At 41.0% G+C, this 24,592-nt stretch overlaps 1 protein-coding gene across 3 annotated transcripts in view; it reads left to right on the forward strand.

Moving 5' to 3' along the window:
• The window catches only part of RGS7BP (regulator of G protein signaling 7 binding protein), a 146,303-nt gene that overhangs the window by 106,119 nt on the left and 15,592 nt on the right, over nt 1-24,592 (forward strand). For all 3 annotated transcript variants that reach the window (XM_089653454.1, XM_089653452.1, XM_089653453.1), the window contains exon 3: nt 21,024-21,154. In XM_089653454.1, coding sequence (XP_089509580.1) covers nt 21,024-21,154 — 131 coding nt within the window. The remainder of the gene's footprint in view (nt 1-21,023; nt 21,155-24,592) is intronic.

The following is a 24,592-nucleotide window of genomic DNA, read 5'->3' on the forward strand; positions in this document are numbered from 1 at the left end:
GAGCAGAAGGAGGGTACACTAATGATTACACATGATTTGGAGGTGGCCCAATTTGTACTGGAGACAGGTGCTGGATAGGATTAATAAAATATTTAGGAGTAATATTTTGAAGGACCCCAGGGTGTTTGTGTTTGGGGTCGCTGGATAAAAGGCTGTTCCCAACATATGGCTGGTTGGCAGTCAATCCTTTACTGTTTTGGCATGGAAACTAATTGCACAAAGATGGGTGTCAAAGACTCCCCCGTACCCCCCCATCCCCCACACTCACGTACTATAGGTCAAAATAAATGCTCTGAATAAATATGGTAAAATATGGGGTAAATGATTTAATAACTACTCATGCCCTCTCAGTTGGTAAGGGAACTGTTAATGGATATAGGAACTTTAGAGCATAAAAAGTTGAGAGACTCTGAGGTATAGAGAACCTTGAGTTGTATAAGAAATATTTTTGGTTAATTTGAGACAAGTAATGGTATAATGTTATATGTTAGTATGTATGATGTAAGGTGGTGTGATGTGTTGTGGAAAACAAGGAAAAAACTCAATCAAAAATATTTAATTAAAAAAAATCCTCTAGATGAACAGATAAATGCACATATGAAATACATATACATGTGACAGCTGTTTCACCTGCCAAAGGATTAATATTTCTGTGCATTCAGTCCTGATTTTTACACAGCTCTGTCACACAGAACATCCTTCTGGCACATGAGAAAACCTGATTTTTCTCTGCTGCTGTTCAGTAACACTTATAGGTCTTGTCCTTCCTGCGAATGGGCAGTGAAAGGGGAAGCAGCACTTTGATCATCTCAGCGTCACTCTGCTCTCTCTTCCTGTCAGCATAATATTAGCATTTCAGGACAACCGATTTGGCTGCATATTCCTTAACGTGTTACTAAACCCAGGACCCAGCACTCACTATATCTGGTCTCCCACAGTACACAGGACATGGAAGTGCAATTATTTTAGTAAATATAAACTGCTAAATACCTTTTCTCATCAGCAGTTAGAGCAGTCTTGTGACTTCTATCAGTGTCCAGCCCAGCACTAGCTAAAGCTTGTAGGCGGAGTTTTATTTCTGCTCTTGGAGAATGGAAATCCCTTGACCTCAGTCTGGATAGGGTTGATTTGCCCTGTGCTCATCACATGCATTCTCCAAAGAAAAAAAAAAAACCTCTCTAGCAGTACACACTAAACTGAGCATGTGTAGAAGGGCACGGTTCAGTCTGTCTTATCAGCGTGGGCATTTGAACAAGAGGAGAATCTCTAGCAATATACACCAAACTGAGCAAGTGCATGCCTACGGTTCAGTTTGGAGATAAAAGGTGGTTGCTTGAAAAAGGGGAAGAACAGAGATGAAAGGATCAAACAGCCTTTTTACACAATGCGGAGGATTAACCCCTTAGGTTCCACAGTAACAATAACTGCATATACAGACTGATTTTACTGCTGTGGGTTTAGTAACACTTTAACACATATGAGCTTGGCGGTTTTAGTGTGGGCCAATGCAAAGAACAAAGCATATGCTTCTCTGTATAACGATGAGTCGCATCATGCTTGGGATCTAATTACTTTTGCATCACAATGCATGGAAACAGGGTCTGTTCTTTTAAATGTGGTTCCTTTACCATTTTTGTCTCTTTTCCTTCTTTTACAGCAAGCTCAACCCTCCCTGCTACGGGCTAAGTGACCCATTTTTTTGCCATTTTAAGAACACTCAAAGTATTTGGAGATTTCCAAATCGTCTCTCTCTGTATTTGTATTACTTCTAATGAAATGAATGCTTAGTTCATGGGTAACAGAGTCAAATGATCAGGACAGTCACTTCACCCCATTACTCTGATAAGACAGATGAAACTGAGGGATGACAGGGAGCCATTTACTCAGCAGTGTGTAAACTCTTCTCCAGTTTTTGTTTTATGATAAAAATCTGAAAAGCTTAAAAGAGCAATTCCAGGCAACAAGTGAGACAATTAATGAGCTAAAACTGTTATCTGGTATAACACCATGAATCAGCTAAAGCAGCCTTGGAGGAAGTATGCAGATCAGGGAAGTCTTGGAAATGTCAATCTGTCCTGAGAACAATTTTGACCACTTCAATTGCAGGCACTTTTACCCCCTTCCTGCCCAGGCCAATTTTTAGCTGTCAGTGCTGTCGCACTTTGAATGACAATTGTGCGGTCATGCAACGCTGTGCCCAAAAATGTCAGGGCAGTACAGATATCCCCCAAATGACTCCTTTTTGCAAAGTACACAGTCTGAGGTATATTATAAGAGGCATGGTGAGTTTTTTGAAGTTGTAATTTTTTTGTTATAAGTTTTTGGAAAATGAAAAAATGAAAAAAACATTTTTTCACAATTTTATTTTGCATACTGTCAATAGTACAGTACAGCGTCATCATATAACTGGTGTGGTGGTGATCAGGGACACTGACTGGTGACAGTACGTTAAAAAAAAAATATATATATATATATATATATATATTTTTAATTACTTTTTTTAAGTTTTTTTTTTTTTACACATTATGATTGCTTACGGCAAATAATTTATTTGCTATAAGTAAGCATTTAACTGAATGAAATCAATTTATTCAGGTTTTTTTGTTGTGATTAGCTGTGATTGGCCATGGCTAATCACATGACAGAGATGGGCTGTGATTGGCCCAGTCTGGTCATGTGATCACTGTGACCAATCACAGCTAGTGAAAAAATTGTATACAATGGATGGCATGAAAGGAAGCCATCCATTGTTTACAATTGTCATGTGACCTGCTGTGATTGGTCACAGCAACGGTAATGGTACACAGATCTGTCATCGGCTGTGTCTGCGGTACACAGCCAGTGACAGATCTCGCCACAGCGTGATCTGGGAAGGACGTCATATGACACCCACCCTGATCGATGAGAGTCCCGCTTTGCCGTCATTTTGCTATTGGCTGGGTGGGGTCATGTTAAACTAAAGCCGCACTTTTAGGGGTCACTCCACCCAAAATTTATTTAGCTTTTGATACATCTGAACTTGACACATCAGCTGTCAGAAGTCCCTAGAAGTCTAACAGTTGCTGCCATGTTGACGTCCTTACTTTATACATGGACTCCCAACTCCTACCATTGCATAGGTAAAGGTTTGTAAAGATGTCACAAGCTAGCATTAGGATAGGTTTACATTTGTGCTTTCATATTTTAGAAATGTACAAAAAACACACATCCCTTTTGCAGGTGTGTGGCAGTGCCATTAAAGTGATATTAAACCCCAAAAATGTATTATATTGTATATCAGGGGCTTTTTTCCCCTTTTGTTTTCCCCTAGTGATCTGGCCAGAAACACACCTCCTATATTAGAGTGCCTCCACTCTGGATGAAGGAGCACAGGTGCACCTTTGAACAGCAGCATTGTCAGTCTGGGGAGAGGAGAGTGTTAGCAGTACTGGATGATTTATACTAACAAACTGCAGCCCAACTCTAGCTAATACTTACAGAAGTTACAGCAAACCGTTTTTTCCTTTTGCAGTAAAAGTTTTACATAAATAAAAGCTGATCATTGTAAGCATCCCTGCCAGTGTTAAATTGTTTGTCTTACCTCTATAAACTGATCCATTTTGTAGGCAAGCTTGAGTTTGTGAAAAACAATAGATTAGCTGGCCGGATCACCAGAAAAATATAGAAGAAAGATATATAAAAGCCTAAAAAAATGAATGCAACTATCACATCTAAGAATTTGAAACCTGCAATATAATAAATGTTTACATTTGGATTTAAGACTGCTTCAATATACCATACACCAATGTACCACGTATTTTAGTGCAGCACAATTTAAAAAAAAGGGGGGGGGTCAGGGACTTCTTTTGCATGATTTTCACACGTAAGGCAGCCCATTGAATTTAATTGGCTGCTCTAAACATGACTTGAAAAAATGTCAGTACAATGTTACACTAAACTCAATTTGTTTTCAGTAATTGTTCTATAATATCAAGGCTCTGTTTTTTTTAAGTTTTTTATCGTTTTTTGTCCTGTGCATAGTCCTTCTCCTCCAGTGATGCACCAGTGTAGAGCGAGCAGTGCCATTATGTGAGTTTAGTGTCACCTTGATGCCCTCAGACCCATGACACTCAAGCTGAAGTAAACCTATATAAGAGGGCAAATACAAAAAGAGTTTTAGTAATACTGTCTTACTTTTCAGCAAATTCCTGTCTAAATACACCTCTGCAATGGCTGTATGCAATTTTCGGGATATGTTTCTTAATGGTGGCAGCAAAGGAACATGCCTATGTATTGTGTGTCATTACAAATTCTTGATGTATCCATTGAGAGAGTGAAAGGATTCATAGCAGGATTATCTGTTTTTAAGTGGTTGTAAAGGAATTTTTTTTAAAATAACAAACATGTTTATACTTTCCTGCTCTGTGCACTGGTACTCCTGGCTCCTCCTCTCTGGCTAGTGCCCCAATAGGAAGCCACTTCCCATTGGGGCACTCGTGCAAGCTCACTCCTGAGCCTTGCAGTGTGCACCTGTTGACACAGATGATGGGACTTTTCCCCACCTCCTGCTCCCTCGTGACTGTCTTTGTTTGACAGCAGTGGCAGCAAATGGAGAAGACACATGCACAGTGTTGGATCGAATGAGGGCTCAGGTAAATAGCCAAAATCGATGCCTAAACATTTTTTACTTTAATGCAAGGAATGCATTAAAGGATAAGTTCACCTTCCATGTTACATGGTCCTCCCATTTGTAACATGTTCCCAATGCTGCAGCCGCCACCCGCTACTCTTCGCCCCCCCGGTAACAGAAGTACGAGGAGAAGTTCCCTGTACTAGCTCCACCCACATGGCCAGGTCATTCATTCACACTCTTCTGTGAATGAATGAACAAAAAGTCCCTACAGCCTTAGCGTTTGTTGGCTTGTTGTTCTCAGTGAACTACCACGGCACTGTGGAGCACTGTGGTAGTTCATTCATTCTTCCTGTCAGTATATCTGCTTGCCTGTACATCCCATACGGACAGATCTGCAGGAGACCTGCATGGCACCAGCAATCTGCTTATCGTTGGTGCAATGTTTTACAGACTCCTGCAGCCAAATATAATAAATGCACAAAAATAATAAATGTGCTTTTATTATTTTTATGCAAAAAATGAACTTATCCTTTAAGATAAAACGAGTTTAGGCCTTAGAACCACTTTAACCAAACTGATTTCATACCATTGTAAAAAACGCAGGCTGGTGGAAACAGTTTTCTGAAGCCGTTTATATACAGTATGGTGCTGCAGAAAATGCACGTAGGCAGACAGTCAGATCTTGAAATGTCTGTGGTTGAGCTGTCATTAGACAATGCAAATCACAGGCAAAATGCACAGAGCCAGTCAGAGTGGCTCTGTGCCTTGTAATGACTGTGAACCAATCACAGTCATCACAAGTGTAAACACTGCCTGTTTTTACAAAAACTTTAACCCTCCTTCTCTCACAGTAGAGGAAGGAGAATTAAAGGAATTAAGGGAATCTTACAAGAGCATGCAGAGCAGATTTAGGATGGGGGACGTTGTAAATTGTCACTGACCACCAATAAGTGTGGGATAATTTTTTTTGAGCTGCAGAAGAAGGGTTAAATGCAACTGATTACCAATGATGTGGGGCCGGTGAGAGTTTTTAAAATGCCACTGACCGCCATGAAATTGAGGGAAGGGGGGAATTTTATTGCTACGTCTATGTTTTCAGTGGGCAGCATTTAAGACTAAGTACACCTTAACCTCCTCAATATCACTATATTTTCTCAATTTCAAAAAAGGTGGCAAAAAAAAAAATCACTGTAGGGTGTCTACTTTCCAAAAGGGGGTCATTTTGGGGATGTTTGTAAAGTCCTGGCAATTTTGTATCTAATGTTTTATAACAGAAAGTAGAAAGGAGAAACTTAAGTGATTTTTATTTTCAAAAATGGTGGTCTATTTTCCGTATAATTAAAAAAATGGTTATTAAATACCCCCAAAAGAAGGCTCTATCTGTCTCCAAAAATGATATTAAATTAATTTTTTATGACTGAGTAATTGTTAAACTATGCCAGCATTGATAACTGAAAAATGGTTTTGATAAATGATTATAAAATAAAAAATACTTTGAAAGTTACAATACAATGTAAAAGCTTATATAATATTTTGGATTTGACTCTTTAAACAAATGATTAAGGAGAGTTTGGTTATACCAAGTAATTTTAATCAGAAAAATTAAGGAGCATCACATTTTAAGACTTTGCTGATATTTCAAGCAGATCTCAGGTAAAGAAAAAAATGGCCTATTAAATGAAAAAAAGAAAAAAGTAGCTTCAGATGCAATACCCACCTTCAGTTCGGAGCTGTCCCTTGCATTAATACCTTTCCCTTATAACCAAAAATTATTTTTGAGGTTTTTATTTAATGGAGTTTCAATTTGAGGTATGGGAGTAAGCTGGTGGCTTGTGATGAACCCCTAATAAATGTCTTGCTTCTACTCCTCTTCGTACCATAGATGTCTCAGTGCTGCCTCTGTAGTTACAGCTATGTGAATTTAATGTGAACACAATAGGGAGTCAAATAAATTGAAAGTCTAACAGGTGGGTGCTTTCGGGAACTCAGGTGTATAAATCTCCTTCTTTGACTCAGTTGTCTGTGTACTGACCTAACCTTTTAATTCATACCTATTTTATATATTTTCATCACTTACCAGCCCAGATTTCCACCTATTGTGTCCTACATATCATTGTTGTGCCCATTTCATGATCTTTTTCTATGTAGGTAGAGCAATAGTTTGAATTATTTCCCAGCTGTGCGGTTTTCGCCTACAGACACAGCTGATACAGTTTGATTTAATACTTTCATCTTTATGTTTTTTCTTTTTCCTTTTTTTTTTTTTATTCCTTCCTAATGCGTAACCAAATGAATGCCTGAATATTCATTAGTTCTTTGATCTCTTTTCAATGCAGAAAATAGTCTTTATGATGACTCATGAGACCCATTTAAGCCCCCAGTTAACAATAAAACATTGAGATTTATGCAAAGCTACATTTAAAAAAATAATAAATTAAAATAATATTGCTGACTCGTTGTAATTGAGATGACAGTTTCCTTTTTCAGAAGAGCTTTGATTAAGAAAGAAAATGATAAGGCAGGCAATCTGAGTTTTGCAAGGCAACAATCGTATATAACATGTCATGTTAAAAAGAAGCAAAGCTTTTTTAGAAATTTCAATATTCAGATCAAATTACTCAGATACCTAAATGAGTCACTGGGTCAGTCACATGAGTGTCAGTGTCTAAAATAAGCTCAGCACATCCCCTCATTAGAAGTGATATTTTTCAGAGACTATGACTGGTTTTCCAAGATAGATTGGGGGGGATTTACTAAAGCTGGTGCACTCAGAATCTGGTGTAGCTGAGCATCGTAACCAATCGGCTTCTAACTTCAGCTTGTTCAGTTAGGCTTTGGCAATAAAATCTGGAAGCTGATTGGTTTCTATGCACAGCTGCACCAGATTTTGCACTCTACAGTTTTAGTAAATCAACCCCTTTGTGTGATTCAACATGGCAGTGTGCTGATTGTATTTAAAGTGGAACTTGAGGCTGTCTTACCCTTCCATCAGTGACTCACCAGCCTTCCAGCCTGTACTGGGAGGGGGAGCTGAGCTGCTTAGAAGGACTGAGCAACTTTGGTGCTTCTACTGTGAACTTTGAAAATGAACTGCTCCGCAGTGCCTGCAGCTACATAGGTTAATAAGAGCTTACCTAAACCACTATAATGAATGTTCACAGGAAAGTGTATGTTAAATGTTCACACAGCTGAGTAAATAGGATGAATGTTGAATTAAAAAAAAACATTCTTGCATTTAATGGGATAAATGAAGTGAATATATCTTAAAGTGATTGTAAAGGCATATTTATTTTAAAATAACAAACATGCTTACCTGCTATATGCAATAGTTTAGCACAGAGAAGCCCCGATCCTCCTCTTCTTGGGTACCCCACCGGTGCCCCTGTCCCCTCCCCCTTCTGAGGATGGGGGCTCCATCCAGAGCTGTGCTTTGTGTGTTCATTGACACACACAGCACAGTTTGCTCCCACCCCCGTGCTCTTTCTTCACAGACTGTGATTGACAGGAGCTAATGGCCAATGAGGAGAGAGTGAGCAGAGAGAGTTGCAGCTCTTGTGCACAGCACTGGATTGAAATCAGGTTCAGTTAAATGTTTAGTGGGGCTGCAGGGGAGCTAAACACCTTCTGCCTTTAGAACCACATTAGCCTTCTTTACTAAGGTAAGTAAATATTCACCTTGTTTTCCCTTTAGCAAATCAGTTTGATAAATGAAAAGTCTCAGTTCCTTTAGTAAATCAACCCTAATGCATGTTACCAACTGCTAACTATTGTGGGGATCCTTAAAGCGGGCCTTGCACTAAAAGGTGTGGTTTGCTTACTACCTCAAGGCCTCCCATGTATAATTGCCATGGTCTTGAGAAAGATGGACTGGGCTTCATCGAAATGTTGACAATAAAAACACTGCTGTATTTTAACTTCTTCCCATGAGTGTCTCTAAACCAGTTATAAATTTATATGTATTTCTTTATGGGTGAGCACCTAGAGTGCCATGACTACTCATAAAACTCAAAATTTGCCACAAATATAGGAAAAAAAAACACACCCGTGGGGAAAAAAAGAAAATATACTTACCCTTGGCATTGACACGCGGTGTCCTTGTGAGCATGATGTCATGATCTTTCTGATGGGATACTGGGATTGATGTGTATGTCAAAGTTTGTGGGACCGCACCATTGCAGTGTACTGCAGCATCTTGTCACTAGACTTAGGATATTCTGCATTCCCTGGATCTCGCTGAGGATCATGCCATTACCCTCTTTAGTGAACTTTTTTTGCACGTGTTTTTTTCAACTTTTATGTGATGATTATATATATGGGAAGAAGGCCTAATATGATGATGATATCATAAGGTCTGCTTTAAATTGTATCTATGGTCAAGATGTAAAATCATATTTTAATTTCAAAATTATATTTTAATTATTTTCAGCCTACTCCTATTTATCTGAACAAGATTTAAGTTTTTAAACTTATTTTGTGAAGATCCCCACACATTTGCTTCCCTGCATTCTTTTGACACATAATCACTATGCCCAGTAGTAGGCACTGCGGTGTCATACATTTCACAGAGCCTGCCTTCTGAACTACAGAGTAGCTGAGAGGAGGAGTTTCAGGAGGCAGAGTCAGTATTGAAATCACTGCTGGCAGGCAGCACGGTACCATGGGATATGTAGTCTTTAGCAACTGAAAGTAAACAGCAGAGGAGAAGCTAAAAGCATGCAGGGAATCTAGGAAGTTGTGAACATAGATGGTCATAAGACAGGCAGCACTCACAAACATGAAAGGAGATTTTTTTTAGGTAAGATTATATTGGATTGCCAGACATAACTTTTGTTTTTATTGTTGTTGCAATACTGGTGTTTTAAAATGAAGGCTGACTATAGATTTCCATTAATAGTATGGGCAGATATCTTTTTGGACATATCGAAAAATTGTTCTGCCAAGGAATTCCAGGCCATTTTATGGGACCGGTTACATGCAATGGTGCAAACCTTTCCTTCCTTATGTTCCCATATTCAGAACAATCTCCTCACTGACTGCTAAACACGAGAGTGAAGTAAGATGTCTTCCATGGCCATCCCAGTCACCAGTTATGAACACAAATTTTTATGGAAAATTCTGGAGTTCAGTCTGAAAAGTAGAATTCCAACTCCATCAGAGGCTTTTCTTGAAGACAGCATGCAGATTCCCAACTACATGGTTAAAGTGGTTGTAAAGCCTCAACACCCCTAAAAAAAATGCCAGGCATGTAATAACAAACATTTTATCAATCAACTTATAAAAATGCTAAAATTTCTATCTATATAACTCTTCTGAAATTGTATCCATAGGTCATGTAATCACAATTCCTCCGCACATCTCGCACGGAGCTGCTAGTGGGTGTGGCAATACCTTCTGTACAAGTTGATGCAGTTTGACAGCGATGCTAGGGCTGGGAGCTGCTGTCAATCAACATGCAAGGCTGAGAGTTGGGGCGTGGCTGCAGAACAGATTGCGCACAGGCGCTCAGCGAAAGGATTCAGTCACTGTTGATGGGGGAATCAAGCTGTTTTCTTTCCTTCAACCTGTGGTTGAAGGAAAGAAATTTGCATAATGTTTGGCCAGCCTTACATTATAAAAGTAAATTATATTAATTGTGCTTGGCAGCTGTAGCATGAAATAAGCATACACCCATAACCTTAGTGGATTTTTCCTCCCTCCTCCTTACTGCGGTATATTGGAAAAGGATATCACATATTTCTAAGGCTGTCCATATATATATATACAGTCAGGTCCATAAATATTGGGACATCGACACAATTCTAACATTTTTGGCTCTATACACCACCACGATGGATTTGAAATGAAACAAATAAGATGTGTTTTAACTGCAGAGTGTCAGCTTTAATTTGAGGGTATTTACATCCAAATCAGGTGAACGGTGTAGGAATTACAACAGTTTGCATATGTGCCTCCCACTTATTAAGGAACCAAAAGTAATGGGACAGAATAATAATCATAAATCAAACTTTCACTTTTTAATACTTGGTTGCAAATCCTTTGCAGTCAATTACAGCCTGAAGTCTGGAACGCATAGACATCACCAGACGCTGCGTTTCATCCCTGGTGATGCTCTGCCAGGCCTCTACTGCAACTGTCTTCAGTTCCTGCTTGTTCTTGGGGCATTTTCCCTTCAGTTTTGTCTTCAGCAAGTGAAATGCATGCTCAATCGGATTCAGGTCAGGTGATTGACTTGGCCATTGCATAACATTCCACTTCTTTCCCTTAAAAAACTCTTTGGTTGCTTTTGCAGTATGCTTTGGGTCATTGTCCATCTGCACTGTGAAGCGGCGTCCAATGAGTTCTGAAGCATTTGGCTGAATATGAGCAGATAATATTCCCAAAACACTTCAGAATTCATCCTGCTGCTTTTGTCAGCAGTCACATCATCAATAAATACAAGAGAACCAGTTCCATTGGCAGCCATACATGCCCACGCCATGACACTACCACCACCATGCTTCACTGATGAGGTGGTATGCTTAGGATCATGAGCAGTTCCTTTCCTTCTCCATACTCTTCTCTTCCCATCACTCTGGTACAAGTTGATCTCGGTCTCATCTGTCCATAGGATGTTGTTCCAGAACTGTGAAGGCTTTTTTAGATGTCGTTTGGCAAACTCTAATCTGGCCTTCCTGTTTTTGAGGCTCACCAATGGTTTACATCTTGTGGTGAACCTTCTGTATTCACTCTGGTGAAGTCTTCTCCTGATTATTGACTTTGACACACATACACCTACCTCCTGGAGAGTGTTTTTGATCTGGCCAACTGTTGTGAAGGGTGTTTTCTTCACCAGGGAAAGAATTCTTCGCTCATCCACCACAGTTGTTTTCCGTGGTCTTCCGGGTCTTTTGGTGTTGCTGAGCTCACCGGTGCATTCCTTCTTTTTAAGAATGTTCCAAACAGTTGTTTTGGCCACGCCTAATGTTTTTGCTATCTCTCTGATGGGTTTGTTTTGTTTTTTCAGCCTAATGATGGCTTGCTTCACTGATAGTGACAGCTCTTTGGATCTCATCTTGAGAGTTGACAGCAACAGATTCCAAATGCAAATAGCACACTTGAAATGAACTCTGGACCTTTTATCTGCTCATTGTAATTGGGATAATGAGGAAATAACACACACCAGGCCATGGAACAGCTGAGAAGCCAATTGTCCCATTACTTTTGGTCCCTTAATAAGTGGGAGGCACATATGCAAACTGTTGTAATTCCTACACCGTTCACCTGATTTGGATGTAAATACCCTCAAATTAAAGCTGACAGTCTGCAGTTAAAGCACATCTTGTTTGTTTCATTTCAAATCCATTGTGGTGGTGTATAGAGCCAAAAATGTTAGAATTGTGTCGATGTCCCAATATTTATGGACCTGACTGTATATATATATATATATATATATATATATATATATATGTGTGTGTGTATGTGTATATATATATATATATATATATATATATATATATATATATATATGTCCTTTTAATAAAGGACTTGTCAAAGACTGTGTCCTGTCTTTTTTCACACCACACTTTTTGTTTTTTGTGAATGTGTAGGAGTACCATGTACCCCATACTCATTCACATAGGGGGGGCCAGGATCTGGGGGCCCCCTTGTTAAAGAGGGCTTCCAGATTCTGATAAGCCCCCTGCCCGCAGACACCCACAACCACCAGCCAGGGTTTTGGGGAAAAGGCCCTGGTCCCCATCAACATGGGGACAAGGTGCTTGGGGGAGGAGCCCCCCCTGTCCAAAAGTACCCCCCCATGTTGAGGACACGTGGCATGGTATGGTTCAGGAGAGGGGCGGCGCTCAGTCATCCCCGCCCCCCCCTTTCCTGACCTGCTGGGCTGCATGCTTGGACAAGGGTCTGGTATGGATTTTGGGGGGGACCCCCATGCCATTTTTTTTTATTTTTTTGTGGGAGTTCCCCTCAAAATCCATACCAGACCCCAAGAGCTTGGTATGGATGGGAGGGGGGACCCCCTGTCATTTTTTAAATTATTTTTTTAATTGCTGGCAATTCTTTTACATTCAGCTGTCAGATGGGAACCCCGCTGACAGCTGAAACATTAACACATGGTTGTCACTACTAAAATACCGCATGACTTGATAAAATAACTTTGGTAGCGTTTACTTTTTTATGACCTCTGGAACGGATTAATTGGTTTTCAATGCATTCCTATGGGAAACAGCATTTCGGTTTACGAATTTTTCGCTATACGAAAAGTCCCGCAGAATGAATTAAATTCGTAAACTGAGTTATGCCTGTACAGTATATATATGTACATATATACAGTTGTGCTCAAAAGTTTGCATACCCTTGGAGAATTTGTAATATACAGTATGTACAATTTATAAAGAAAACATGAGTGAGCAGGCAAAGCATTTTTTATTTCTTATGAGAATCATATTTAACTGTAGGTCATAACAGAATGGCACAATCATAACACAAATCATGGCAACAGGTAAGCGAAATGGGGAAAAATAACCCCTGTTCAAAAGTCTGCATACCCTGAGTTCTTAACACTTCGTATCGCCCCTTTAGCCTCAAATTCTTGCAGGTGGCATAGCTGCCCATTCATCTTGGCAAAATGCCTCCAGTCATGCAAAGTCTTGGGGAGATTTCAAATGTGTGGTTTGTGCAAGACAATCAGAGCGGCTCGATGATATTAAGGTCTGTGAGACTGTGATGGCCCCTCCAAAACCATCACCTTTTTCTGCTGTAACCACTGGAGGGGCAACTTGGCCTTGTGCTTAGTGTCATTGTCATGCTGGAAAGTCAAAGAGCATGCCATACGCAGCTTGCGTGCAGAAGAATGCAAATTGTCTTCTAGTATTTTCTGATAACATGCTGCAATCATCTTGCCATCAATTTTCACAAGATTCCCCGTGCCTTTAGAGATCACACACCCCCAAAGCATCAGTGAGCCACCACCATGCTTCACAGTGAGGATGGTATTTGTTGCTAAGGGCCTTGTTAACCCCTCTCAAAACAGCACTTATGATTGGTCCTGTCACTTTTGATCCCAGTGTGCCAGAAGCTGAGGTGTATCAAGGTGTTGTCAAGCATATCTTAACTGGGTTTTTTTGTGGCATTGGCTCAGTAAAGGCTTCTTTCTGGCAACTTGATCATGCAGCTCATTTAAGTTCAAGTGTCATTGTTTGCGCTCCTTAAAACAACCATCTATCTTTTTCCAGAGCAGCCTGTATTTTTCCTGAGGTTACCTGTGGTTTTTTCTTTCTACCTTGAACAATTCATCTGGCAGTTGTGGCTACAATCTTTCTTAGTCTACCTAACCTTGGCTTGGTATTAAGAGATCTCCAAATTTTCCACTTCTTAATAAATGATTGAACAGTACTGACTGGCATATTCAAGGCTTTGGATATCTTTGTATATCCTTTTCCATCTTTATAAAATTAAATTACCTTGTTACGCAGATCTTTTAACAGTTCTTTTCTGCTCCTCATGGCTAAGTATCTAGCCTGCTCAGTGCATCCATGTGAGAGCCAACAAACTCTTTGACTATTTATACAGACACTAATTGTAATTTAAAAAGCCACAGATGTGGGAAATTAACCCGTAATTGCCATTTTAACCTGTGTGTGTGTCACCTTGTGTGTCTATACCATGGCCAAACATTCCAGGGTATGTAAGCTTTTGATCAGGGCTATTTTGGGTGATTTCTGTTATTATGATTTAAAAAGGAGCCAAACAACTATGTGATAATAAATGGCTTCATATTATCACTATCCTTAAATAAAAGACAGTTTTTTGCCATGATCAGTCATATTTTCAATATGAAAGCCAACATTTCACAATTTCTGCCAGGGGATGCAATTTTTTTAGCACAACTGTATATAGTATATGTTGGTGGTAGCATGTCATTGGTTCTAATAATCAGATTCTGGAGACAGGGAAATGTGAGAGATCAGACTACTGTATCTTCCAAATGATTTAGAATCAGTTATGGATATTTGCAGCTGACATGCAGTAAGCACATGCAAAACAAAATATGTTCTCTGTCACAAAGATACAGAAAGGTCTAATACAAAATGTAATGATGTGATTAGGCATGCGATAGAAAAATGCTACATTGTAGAATAAGGACAAACTTTGCATTAAATAGGCTACATAATGAAACAATGTAAATGTATTTTCTTGGTCATACAGTACAGGACATAGGAAAATATTCTGAAACACTAAGGACAATGTTTTGAGGTCCGTGGCCTCATTTCTTCCTTGCGTCTGAATTCTTCCTTGCATCTGAACCAGGGCATTTTTTTTATCTTCTTTCCATCCTGCTCTGAAGCATCGTAATGAGTTTTCTCTCCATAGTCTGGATGTGGTCTCTGCTGTTTGAGTCTCGCAGCTACGGCTCCCTTTAGACAGTCAGATTCCCTGTTTGTTGTTCCTGAAGGTCCCTGTAGGGGACAATCTGCTTCTCATTCCACCATTTCCAGGTGGATTTGACAGCTCATCATTCAGACTTATGATCTCAAGGGCAGGGTCCCCCCTCTCCCAGTCAAAGCACACTCCGCTAGATCAGTTGGTGTCTCAGAGACTTTCCAGCATCAGGCATCAGGAGGGATTAGAGCAGGCTGTCATTATACCTTACCTTGCCAATGCTCAAGTCTCCTTCATAACTATGAACCATCCTCTTTTTTCAAAACACAGTTACAGTGCAGGTAAAGTCCAAAGTTTTTCGTTTTTAATCATCCCCCAGCCTATCAAAAACTAAAAAAAAAAAGTTACTATCTCTAAAATGTTGGAAACCTTTACATACATATGGAAATTGCACAGTACCACTTTGCATTACACAGCTACATAGTTGGTAAGGTTGAATAAATACACCAGTCCATCCCGTTCAGTCTGATAGTATGTGTTTATGTTACTACCATTTCCCTGTATAACGTCTTGGGTAAGAAATACATCTAAAAGTTTTTGTTTTTTTTAATTTGTCACTGCTGATACCACCAACTGTGGCAGGGAGTTCCACATCATTTCTGATCTAACAGTAAAGAACCCCTTTCGCAGTTTGAGACTGAACTGTTTTTCGCCCAACTTCATTGCGTGGCTCCGAGACTTCTTTAGAGACCTTAGGTTAAATAATTTCCTCCCAATGATAGTCACCTTTTAAAGATTTGTATATTGTGATCAAATCCCCTCTTAAGCTCCTCTTCTCCAAGGAGAATGAATTTAAAGGTTTTGTACTCATTCCTCATAACCAAGCCCCTTTTTTCCTCTTCTCTGGACTCTATCCAGTTCAAGGACATCCTTCCTGAAGATTGGTGATTGGTGGAACTGGACACCATACTCAAGATGTGGCTGAACCAGCGTTTTGTGTGGTGTGGTGGTATTTTTTTTTTATCTTGAGTAGATACCCTTTTTTAATACATGTTAATAGTCTACTGGCCTTGCTTGCTACAGCTTGGCATTGCACGCTATTGTTGAGGCTTTTGACCCTACTAGGACCCTCAGGTCCTTTTCCATCCTCATTTCCCCCAGAGGTTCTCCAAGTGCATTACTTTACATTTTTCTACATTAACCACTTCTGACTGTACTATAGCTGAATGACGTCAACAGTGCGGTCGTCCAGTCCTGGGAGGGCGTCATATGATTTCCTCCCAGAACAGCGCCCCCAGCGGCGCACACACGGCGCTCTCTGTGATTGCTGTGTCCTTTGGAAACAGCTGATCACATGACACAGTAAAGGGCCAATCACAGCAGCTTTTTACTACATGGTTAGCTGTGTCCAATCACAGCTGATCACCATGTAAACACACTTGCTGGTTATCAGCAGTACTTTCCTCATGCTGTCACAGCGTGAGGAAAGTACTGCTGATAACCGACAAGTCTGAAAGGAGACGTCTACACTGATAGTCAGTGCCTTGATTATCAGTGCAACCTAAAAGTGTCTAGCAGTGCCCAGCAGTGCTGCCAGTCTGTGCCTGTCAGTGCTGCCAATCTTTGCTCGTCAGTGCCGCTAGTCAGTGCCACCTATCAGTGCCACCAGTCGGTCGGCCTATCAGTGCCCACCATTGCCGCCTATCAGTGCCCAACAGTTGCGCCTATCAGTGCAGCCTTATCAGTGCCTCCTCATCAATTTCCCACCAGTGCTGCCTCATCAGTGCAGCCTATCAGTACCCATCAGTGCTGCCTATCAATACCACCTCATCAGTGCCCATTAGTGCAGCCTCATCAATGCACATCAGTGAAGGAGAAAAATTACCTGTTTACAAAATGTTATAATAGCAACTAAGTAAAACTTTTTTTTTTTCCAAATTTTCTGATGTTTTTAGTTTGGTTAGCAAAAAATAAAAACCCTTTGGTGATTAAATACCACCAAAAGAAAAAAGGACAAAAACATTTCATATGGGTACAGTGTTGCATGACCACTCAATTGTCATTGAAAGTGCGACAGCACTGAAAGCTGAAAATTAGCCTGGTCAGGAACGAGGTGAAAGTGCCCGGTAGGTAAGTGGTTAAACCTCATCTGTCATATAGCTGCCCACCCCTCTATTTTAATGAGGTCTCATAAAGTTGCTGTATCATGTTATGAAGTTATTTCCCAGCTTACCTTCGTATAATCAGCAAACACTGAGATTGAACTATTTATTCCAATCTCTATGTCATTTATGAATAAATTAAACAGAATTGGTGGAGGAAAGAACAAACAAACAAACATCCCCAAGCGCAGGAGCATTTCTGTAAACAGAATTGGTCGCATGACACAGCCCTGGGCTATTCCGGATTATATGTATGCTGGGTGTTGTTCTCTGTATATGTTCCCATAATGTATGTATGGATGTCACTTTTCTTGTTTTGTATGCCGGATGTAATTCTCAGCAAGGATGGATGATGCTGGGAGTCTTCCAGTTACAAAATGAGGCATGCCTGATGTGTTACATCTTCCAAAGCACACTCTAAAGAACTCACAGTGTGCAGAAAAATCAGTCCAAGCAATTGTATTAGTGGAAGAACCTGTGCAATTGTACGAGAATGAAGGTGAGGCTGGATGTCAGCTTTAGGGTTCACTTTAATATTCATATTCCACACAAGCCTGACAGTAAGACTGCCTGTATGAATTGTTGGCACAAGCAGACAATACAGAATGAGGTGTGAAGCTCATATTTAATGAATTCCAAGTGCAAATGACCGAATTATTGTACAAGTTTCGTGTTTCTAGTGTTACTACTAGCAGGTACCTGCAGGGCCGGCTGTATGACTTTATTTCTGCTATATAAAAACTGTGAAATCATTTTTGAACCATGCGCCAATGATGGAGTGTACACATACATCTTCAACTCTGGGGGAAACATGTTCTTTACATAGGCAGTGTCTGGAACACGGTTATCAAGCATACATCGTCATCTAGTGGTAGAAGTGTAATATTGCATGGTGTACCCTATGGTCCTTCTTTCCGGAGCATTTTCATTTGAGATTTCAATAGCTCAACATAACTCACTTTGAAGAATTGAGTCAAGAAATGGGTAGCTTTATTACTTTCATAAATTGCTGAATTTCTGTAGTTATTACAAAGAGGCAGTTATTATCACTTTAGAGAAGGATAATGCATAAAGGAAAATGTACTGCCTGCTGTAACTTTTTTTTTTTTTATTTGAAGCAATATTAGAGATCCCTGGAGTTTTTTTGTGGTCAGGACAGGTCAAGTATGTGACCATAGGCAGAGTGCAATTATAGAAGTTGCTAGGGCCCCGTTCACACCGGGTTTGTTTTACTAAAACAAAATGTGGTGCAGAATGCGGTGCAGCTGTGCACAGTAGCCAATCAGCTTCTAACGGCAGCTTGTTCAATTAAAGCAGAGTTCCACCCAAAAGTGGAAGCTCCACCTATTTTCCTCCTCCACCCCGCCCCCCAACTACAATATTTTGCACCTTTGGGGGGGAGCGGATGCCTGGTTTTGACAGGTACCCGCTCCCACTTCTGGCTCACTTCGCCAAGGTGAAGTAAGATGGAAGTTCAGCCCCCCTCCTTCCTCCCACAGTCTGCTGGGAACTTTCACAGGTCCCAGAAGACTGCCGGACCAATCAGGATGCATAGCACATGCGCAGTGGACACCCGGCACCGGGGAGATGCCGGGTGTCCACTAGGACTAGGAATGGAGTGATTAAAGACTGCTGATTCCTTAGCTGCTGCTCTGAGCACAGAGTGGTGACTGTCAGCCATCGCTCTGTGCTCTGCCCCTCCAGTGCTCAGTGGAGCACTGGGCTGGGGAAAAGGCAGGAATGGCTGGCTCAGGTTTGAAGTGGCATGCTGAGAGGCTGAGCCAGCTGCTGGTCAGGCATCTTGGCAGATCCCGACATTATTGTCAGGATCCCTGCAGAGTCTGGACTGGTCCTGTGATGTCAGCTGACAGTGCACTTTAGCCTGCTGTGGGCTGAATATGGAAAACTAAATGTACTCCTGTGACCCATAGGAGAAGTATGGCTAAAAGAGCTTGGATCATACTTCTCCTTTATATCCTATCATACTAATCTATCTATTTTCCTATGATTTGGATTTTGTGTCAAGACGGATCAGTATAATTTCAATTAAAGCGGAGTTCCACCTAAAAAAAAAAAAAACAGCAGCTACAAAAACTGGAACTGCTGACTGTTAAAATACAGCCACTTACCTGTCCCTCGGTCCAGCAGTGTCTTCACTGCCATTGGTTTCACCGGCCATCTTCTCTCCCTGGCGCCGGCATCTTCAGTGTGGGCACTCGGCTATGACAGCTTGTGGCTTCACAGTCGGATGCCCACTGCGCATGCGCGTGAATGGGAACTGTCACGTGTCCTAGAAGACTACAGGGAGGGAGGGGGAGGACAACTTCCACTTCCGATCGTCTTAGGCGATCGCAGCGGAAGTGGTAGCGGGTACCTGTCAGATTCGCGTATCTTTAATGGAGAGCGGGGGACAAAGGCTTAAAGTGGAACTTCCCCTTTTGGGTGGAGCTCCGCTTTAAATGAATCAGTTTTGTTTAAAATCAATTGATGACACACTATGTGTGTTTTTGATCATTCTTAGTTTCGATCATATTCTCTGATTCTATGAAAAGTCGTTCAATCAGATCATTAAGTTCATGGTCATCACTAGTCGAGCTATTAAATCACTGGAGACCTAAGTTATTTGTACTCAGGTGATGTCCAGATTTAGCTCTCAGCTCTTAGCCTTTTCTTCATTTTATTTTTTCTGGATGTTTATCTACACACTGCAGTCTCATTTTTGCCCTCTTGCTTTCTTAAAGAAGATCTATCATTATATTTATTTTTTTAACTTTTCTGCCTCTTAGTATCTGAAAAAAAACTAAAATTGTGCCTGTGTCCAAATATATATGGACTTAACTGTATGTTCGATGCACTGGCAGTGAGAATTCAGTGCAGACTGAAAAAGAGTCCTGTCAGTGCGGTCAAGTTCTGGTGCGGATTACAGGCTATTGACTTCTATGGGAAGCGTTTCTAAAGTAATGTGTGAACAGGATAAAATCCTGTACTGAAACTGATGTAAACCTGAACTGAACCGCTGAACAACTTCTGTGTCAGTTAGCTGTGAAACCTGAACTTCAATCCTCACAGCACATGTGTGAATCAGCTTTTAGTTTCTAATTTCTTTAACACTAGTTATGAGGTCTGACCTGCTCCTCTACCCTCCTGCCACGGTTGACCCAGAAACAACTATGAAGGAGATGGCTGATTCAAAGCTGCAGCTTGCCTCAGCTGTGAGCACTTTTTGAAACAATCAACAAGAAGAGGAATACAGAGGCTGACATATCCCCCCTCCCTCTGCATTCCTCCGCATTGCCATTACTTATCTCAGGAAAGTGCTGACATCCAAGGCAAGCTGCAGCTTTGAATCGGCCATCTCCTTCATAGATGTTGTCAAATCAACCATGGCAGGAGGGGGGCAGGCCAAACCTCATAACCTCTTAGGAACATGGACAGAACTGTACAATTAAAATTCTAATATATCTTATTTACAGAAGACCATGTAGCCAAGTAGCACCACAAAGTATTTATCATCTTTCTTACCTAGATTTGACTTTGCTACTTCGGCTTAGGTATCCTGAACTTTTTAGCCCACCCCAAAATAATCATCCCTATTCATCACCTCCTACCGCTGCTGAATAAGAGCACCTCAGTGGCCAAAATGAGTGTTCTAATTGGATAGGTGGATGGCACGGCTTATTATTATTACCTATCATGTTTGTCTGCAATGCCTTGTACATGAATATTCTAGAGTATTGGAACATTATTCTTGTCATATACAGTTATACCTCAGGTAAATGTTCCATTATTCGTAGTAACGGTTGTGCTGCATATGACCTGTGACACTGATATCTGAGGTTTTAACCTTTTCTAATGTGTCGTTTTTTTTTTAGAGCAGAAGATGGGGAGATCCACCCAGAAATCTGCAGACTTTATATCCAGCTTCAGTGCTGCCTAGAAATGTATACAACCGAAATGCTGAAATCTATGTGTCTTCTGGGCTCCCTCCAGTACCAGCGGAAAGGTAACCTGTTAAAAAATATGTAAACCCAGCATTTTATATTCCTGATATGTTCCTTCTGTACCATGTATGTGTATGAAAAAGTATTCTGTTCTCTTTGTGTTTCTTCCTTTTGTATGAAATCCCTGGTGTACCTGTCAGTCCCTCTGCTTTCCTAATAAAAGCTGACCACACTCATCAGGAGAACACAGTGTGGTCAGTTCTCTAGCTGTCCTCCATTGATCAGACTTGTCCTGACAGCCACACAAAGATTTTGCCTTTCATTTTTTTAACTCAACAGGTTGTTTTACAAGGTGAGGGATTACAATTAGTTTACTTTTCTCAGTAGTCAGATTAGACTTTATCCAGAAAGAAGTCCACCTCAAAATCAGATGTTCACCATGCACTATGGATCCAGTAGTAAATGTTTTGCTGTGAAGGAGGGGGCGAGTGTAGTATGGCTGTGCATTTATTAGATTGTAAGCTCCAAGGAGCAGGGCCCTCCTATCCCTCTTGTATTGAACTGTATTGTTGCTGTATTGTCTCCCGTTATATTGTAAAGCGCTGAGCAAACTGTTGGCGCTATATAAATCCTGTATAATAATAATTATAGAGACCCTGTCACCAATTTTAAAAATAAAAGCACTTAAAAATCACATATATTTAAATGCAGTAGTTTTCCTTTCTGTAAACAAGTTTTATTCACTTTCAATATGCCTTTGAACATGGTAGATAATTTGACCACTTACCTACCAGTTTGAGCCACAGTTCCTCCTCTGTTCTGCCATAGCCTTCCCTTGTGAGAGCTGACTAATTACTACCTGTGCTGGCCCAGCTCCCTCTTCCCTTATCTCCATACATATTCTATGTAGCTGTTGGGAAGAGGAATACTATAGATTGTTACTTGAGTGAAATCTGAGTCTGCATGATGTTGACATCACATCTCAAGATGGATGGTGCCCAGCAGTAATCTCACGGTTTTTGGGTGTCTACATTAGAGAGGCTTTTACAGGTAAATACCACACTTAAAATACATTAAATGTGTGTATAACCTTTTGAGATTGTTGTTGAAATGAATAGTCTGGTGAAAGGGTCTCCTAAAAGTAGAACTAAAGGCAACATTTTTTTAATCATTTTGTATGGAGTATGCCTGAATTCACATATGTGTGGCCCGGTTTTGTTAGAGTGAATTCAGCCCCCTCCAGTGCGCGTTTGTTCAGCGGTTCAGGTGCGATTCAGGTGTAAATTGTCAAAGTGTATGACAATGGAAATCGCACACCAAACCGTACTCAAAATCGTACTCCTTTTAAAAGTGCGCTGCGGCTGGCCCGCACATGTGAACCTGCTTCTTTGAAAAGGCTGCAGGTTTACATGTCATGTGAATCGGATGCAGTTCAAAACGCATTCCAATTTGCATATATGTGAACTGGGGCTAAGGGAGGGTTTTAACCCCGGTCAGCTTTATTTTTGTTATCTGTTGTCTCATTGGGGAGATTTTCCTTCACTTCTTGTCCCATAGCCAAAACAGGAAGTGAGAGCAAATCCCCGGTTGTCAGCAGGATCACCAGTACTAGTGCCCCCATAGGAAGATTTCCCCTCTATTTTCTAAGCTGGGGACAACCAAAAATGTTTTATTTTTTTTCAGTTTCAATGATAATTGTAAACAGTACAAATAGAGGGTGAATCTCCCTATGGGGAGACAGCAATAAAAACCTGACAGGGGGTCTAATCCTTCTCCACTCTATCCAAAACTAAAAAAAAAGTTTGCCTTTAATGTATAGAAGATGGACTGTATACCTACCTGGCAGGGAAGATTCCATGTACACAAAGCTGTTTTTTTCCAGAGTGGGATTAAAACATTGCATGCTGTGTGTTGACCCCTGCAATTTCCCCAAATACAAAAAATGTTACCATGTCATAGTGATAGTGGGGGCAGTTCTTTTATGTTCTCCTGAGGGGTAAACATAGGGATAGGGAGACACTGCAGTTCTCTATGTGTCTGTACTCAGTGGTGTATTTAGGTTTTGTGCTGCCCTAGACAACATAAAAATCGGCCCCCGCATGGAGAGACCCTGACACCGACCAACAACCCCCTCCCCCACGAAGAGTGCCTGGCATTGACCAACAACACCCCAGCCGGCCCCCTTACCCGAGAGGGCCTTCCACTACCACCGCCCCCCATACACTGGCAACCCCTCCACCCCAGTGAGAGAGAAGACACTCCCCTTCACAGCTCCAGACATCCCCAGGAACAAGAGTCAGGCTCTGCATACACCATCAAGCAACCCACAGCCTCTATCAGATCCCACCTGGTCCCCATTCTGCTTGTGTCTTTCTTTCCATCCCTTCTTTAGGGGGGTGGTGCTGCCCCCCTGAAAAATGCTGCTGCCCCCCTGAAAGATGCCGCCCTAGGCAAATGCCTTGTGGTAAATATGCCCCTGTCAGTACTGTTTGCATGTGACCAGAGCAACATTAGGAAGTTTGGATGTGCGACTTTTGTGGGACAAAAATAATTTTATGACCAACATTGGAGATGCATGTAGTGATGGCAGTTCATTATCAATTTATTTTAAAGTTGAATTGCAATCTGCCTGCCTCCTCTGCTCCTGCTGAACTGGCCATATGTAAATCTATTTATGACCAGTTTAACATATGTACAACCAACATTTTTTTTTAGCATTGTACTGACTGGGGAATGGTTAAAACCCTTGTCAGGTTTTAAATACTATCCAGGACTCCATTGGAAAGATGTTCTTTAATTTCCTGTTCTACTGACAGCATTTCAATAGCAAATAAGTTGAGTGTAATTCTCTTACAGGCAGATATAAAAAGGTTTTTATTCAGTAGAGTAGGGAAAACTACAACGCCAACCTGTCAACAGGACAAGAAATGAGGGTAAATCTCTCTACAAGATGCCCAAGAAGGAGTATGAATTCAACCAGAGTTATAGCCTTTCCCCCGCGCTATTCAAAACTACAAAAAAAAGTTTTGTCTTGATTTACACTTTAACCTAACAGGTGTGAGAAAAACACACAAACACTAATACTGGTAACCTACAAAATCCACTCAAAGCAATGGCACAGATGACAATAACTACGATGATGAATACTGCTGTTATAACTTTCCTGCAACTGGTATTGTCACGAACCTGTGGTGGCGAGCCCTTGTAGACCACCAGCTCAGGGTTCCACAGGGTGTGGAGTCTAAGCCCCAGCCTGCTTCTTCACCAGAGCCCCTGATGGTGGGGATGGACTTGTAGCAAGCTAGAACCAGGTCGCCGCCCCCAGGTACACCCAGCTGAGGATGCGGAGACTAATCGCGTGAGCAGAGTGTAATCCAGGAGACAACAGGGAAGCCCATAGACAAGCTGAGGTCAGGACAGGTGGAAATCAAGCACAGTCAGTGGATGAAGCCGGGGTCGGTACATGGGTAGTCAGATACAGGATACAAGCATAGCAACAG

Source organism: Staurois parvus, unplaced genomic scaffold (assembly GCF_062004578.1).
Source record: "Staurois parvus isolate SC_StPar_1 unplaced genomic scaffold, SC_StPar_1.0 ptg000714l, whole genome shotgun sequence".
Taxonomy (NCBI): domain Eukaryota; kingdom Metazoa; phylum Chordata; class Amphibia; order Anura; family Ranidae; genus Staurois; species Staurois parvus.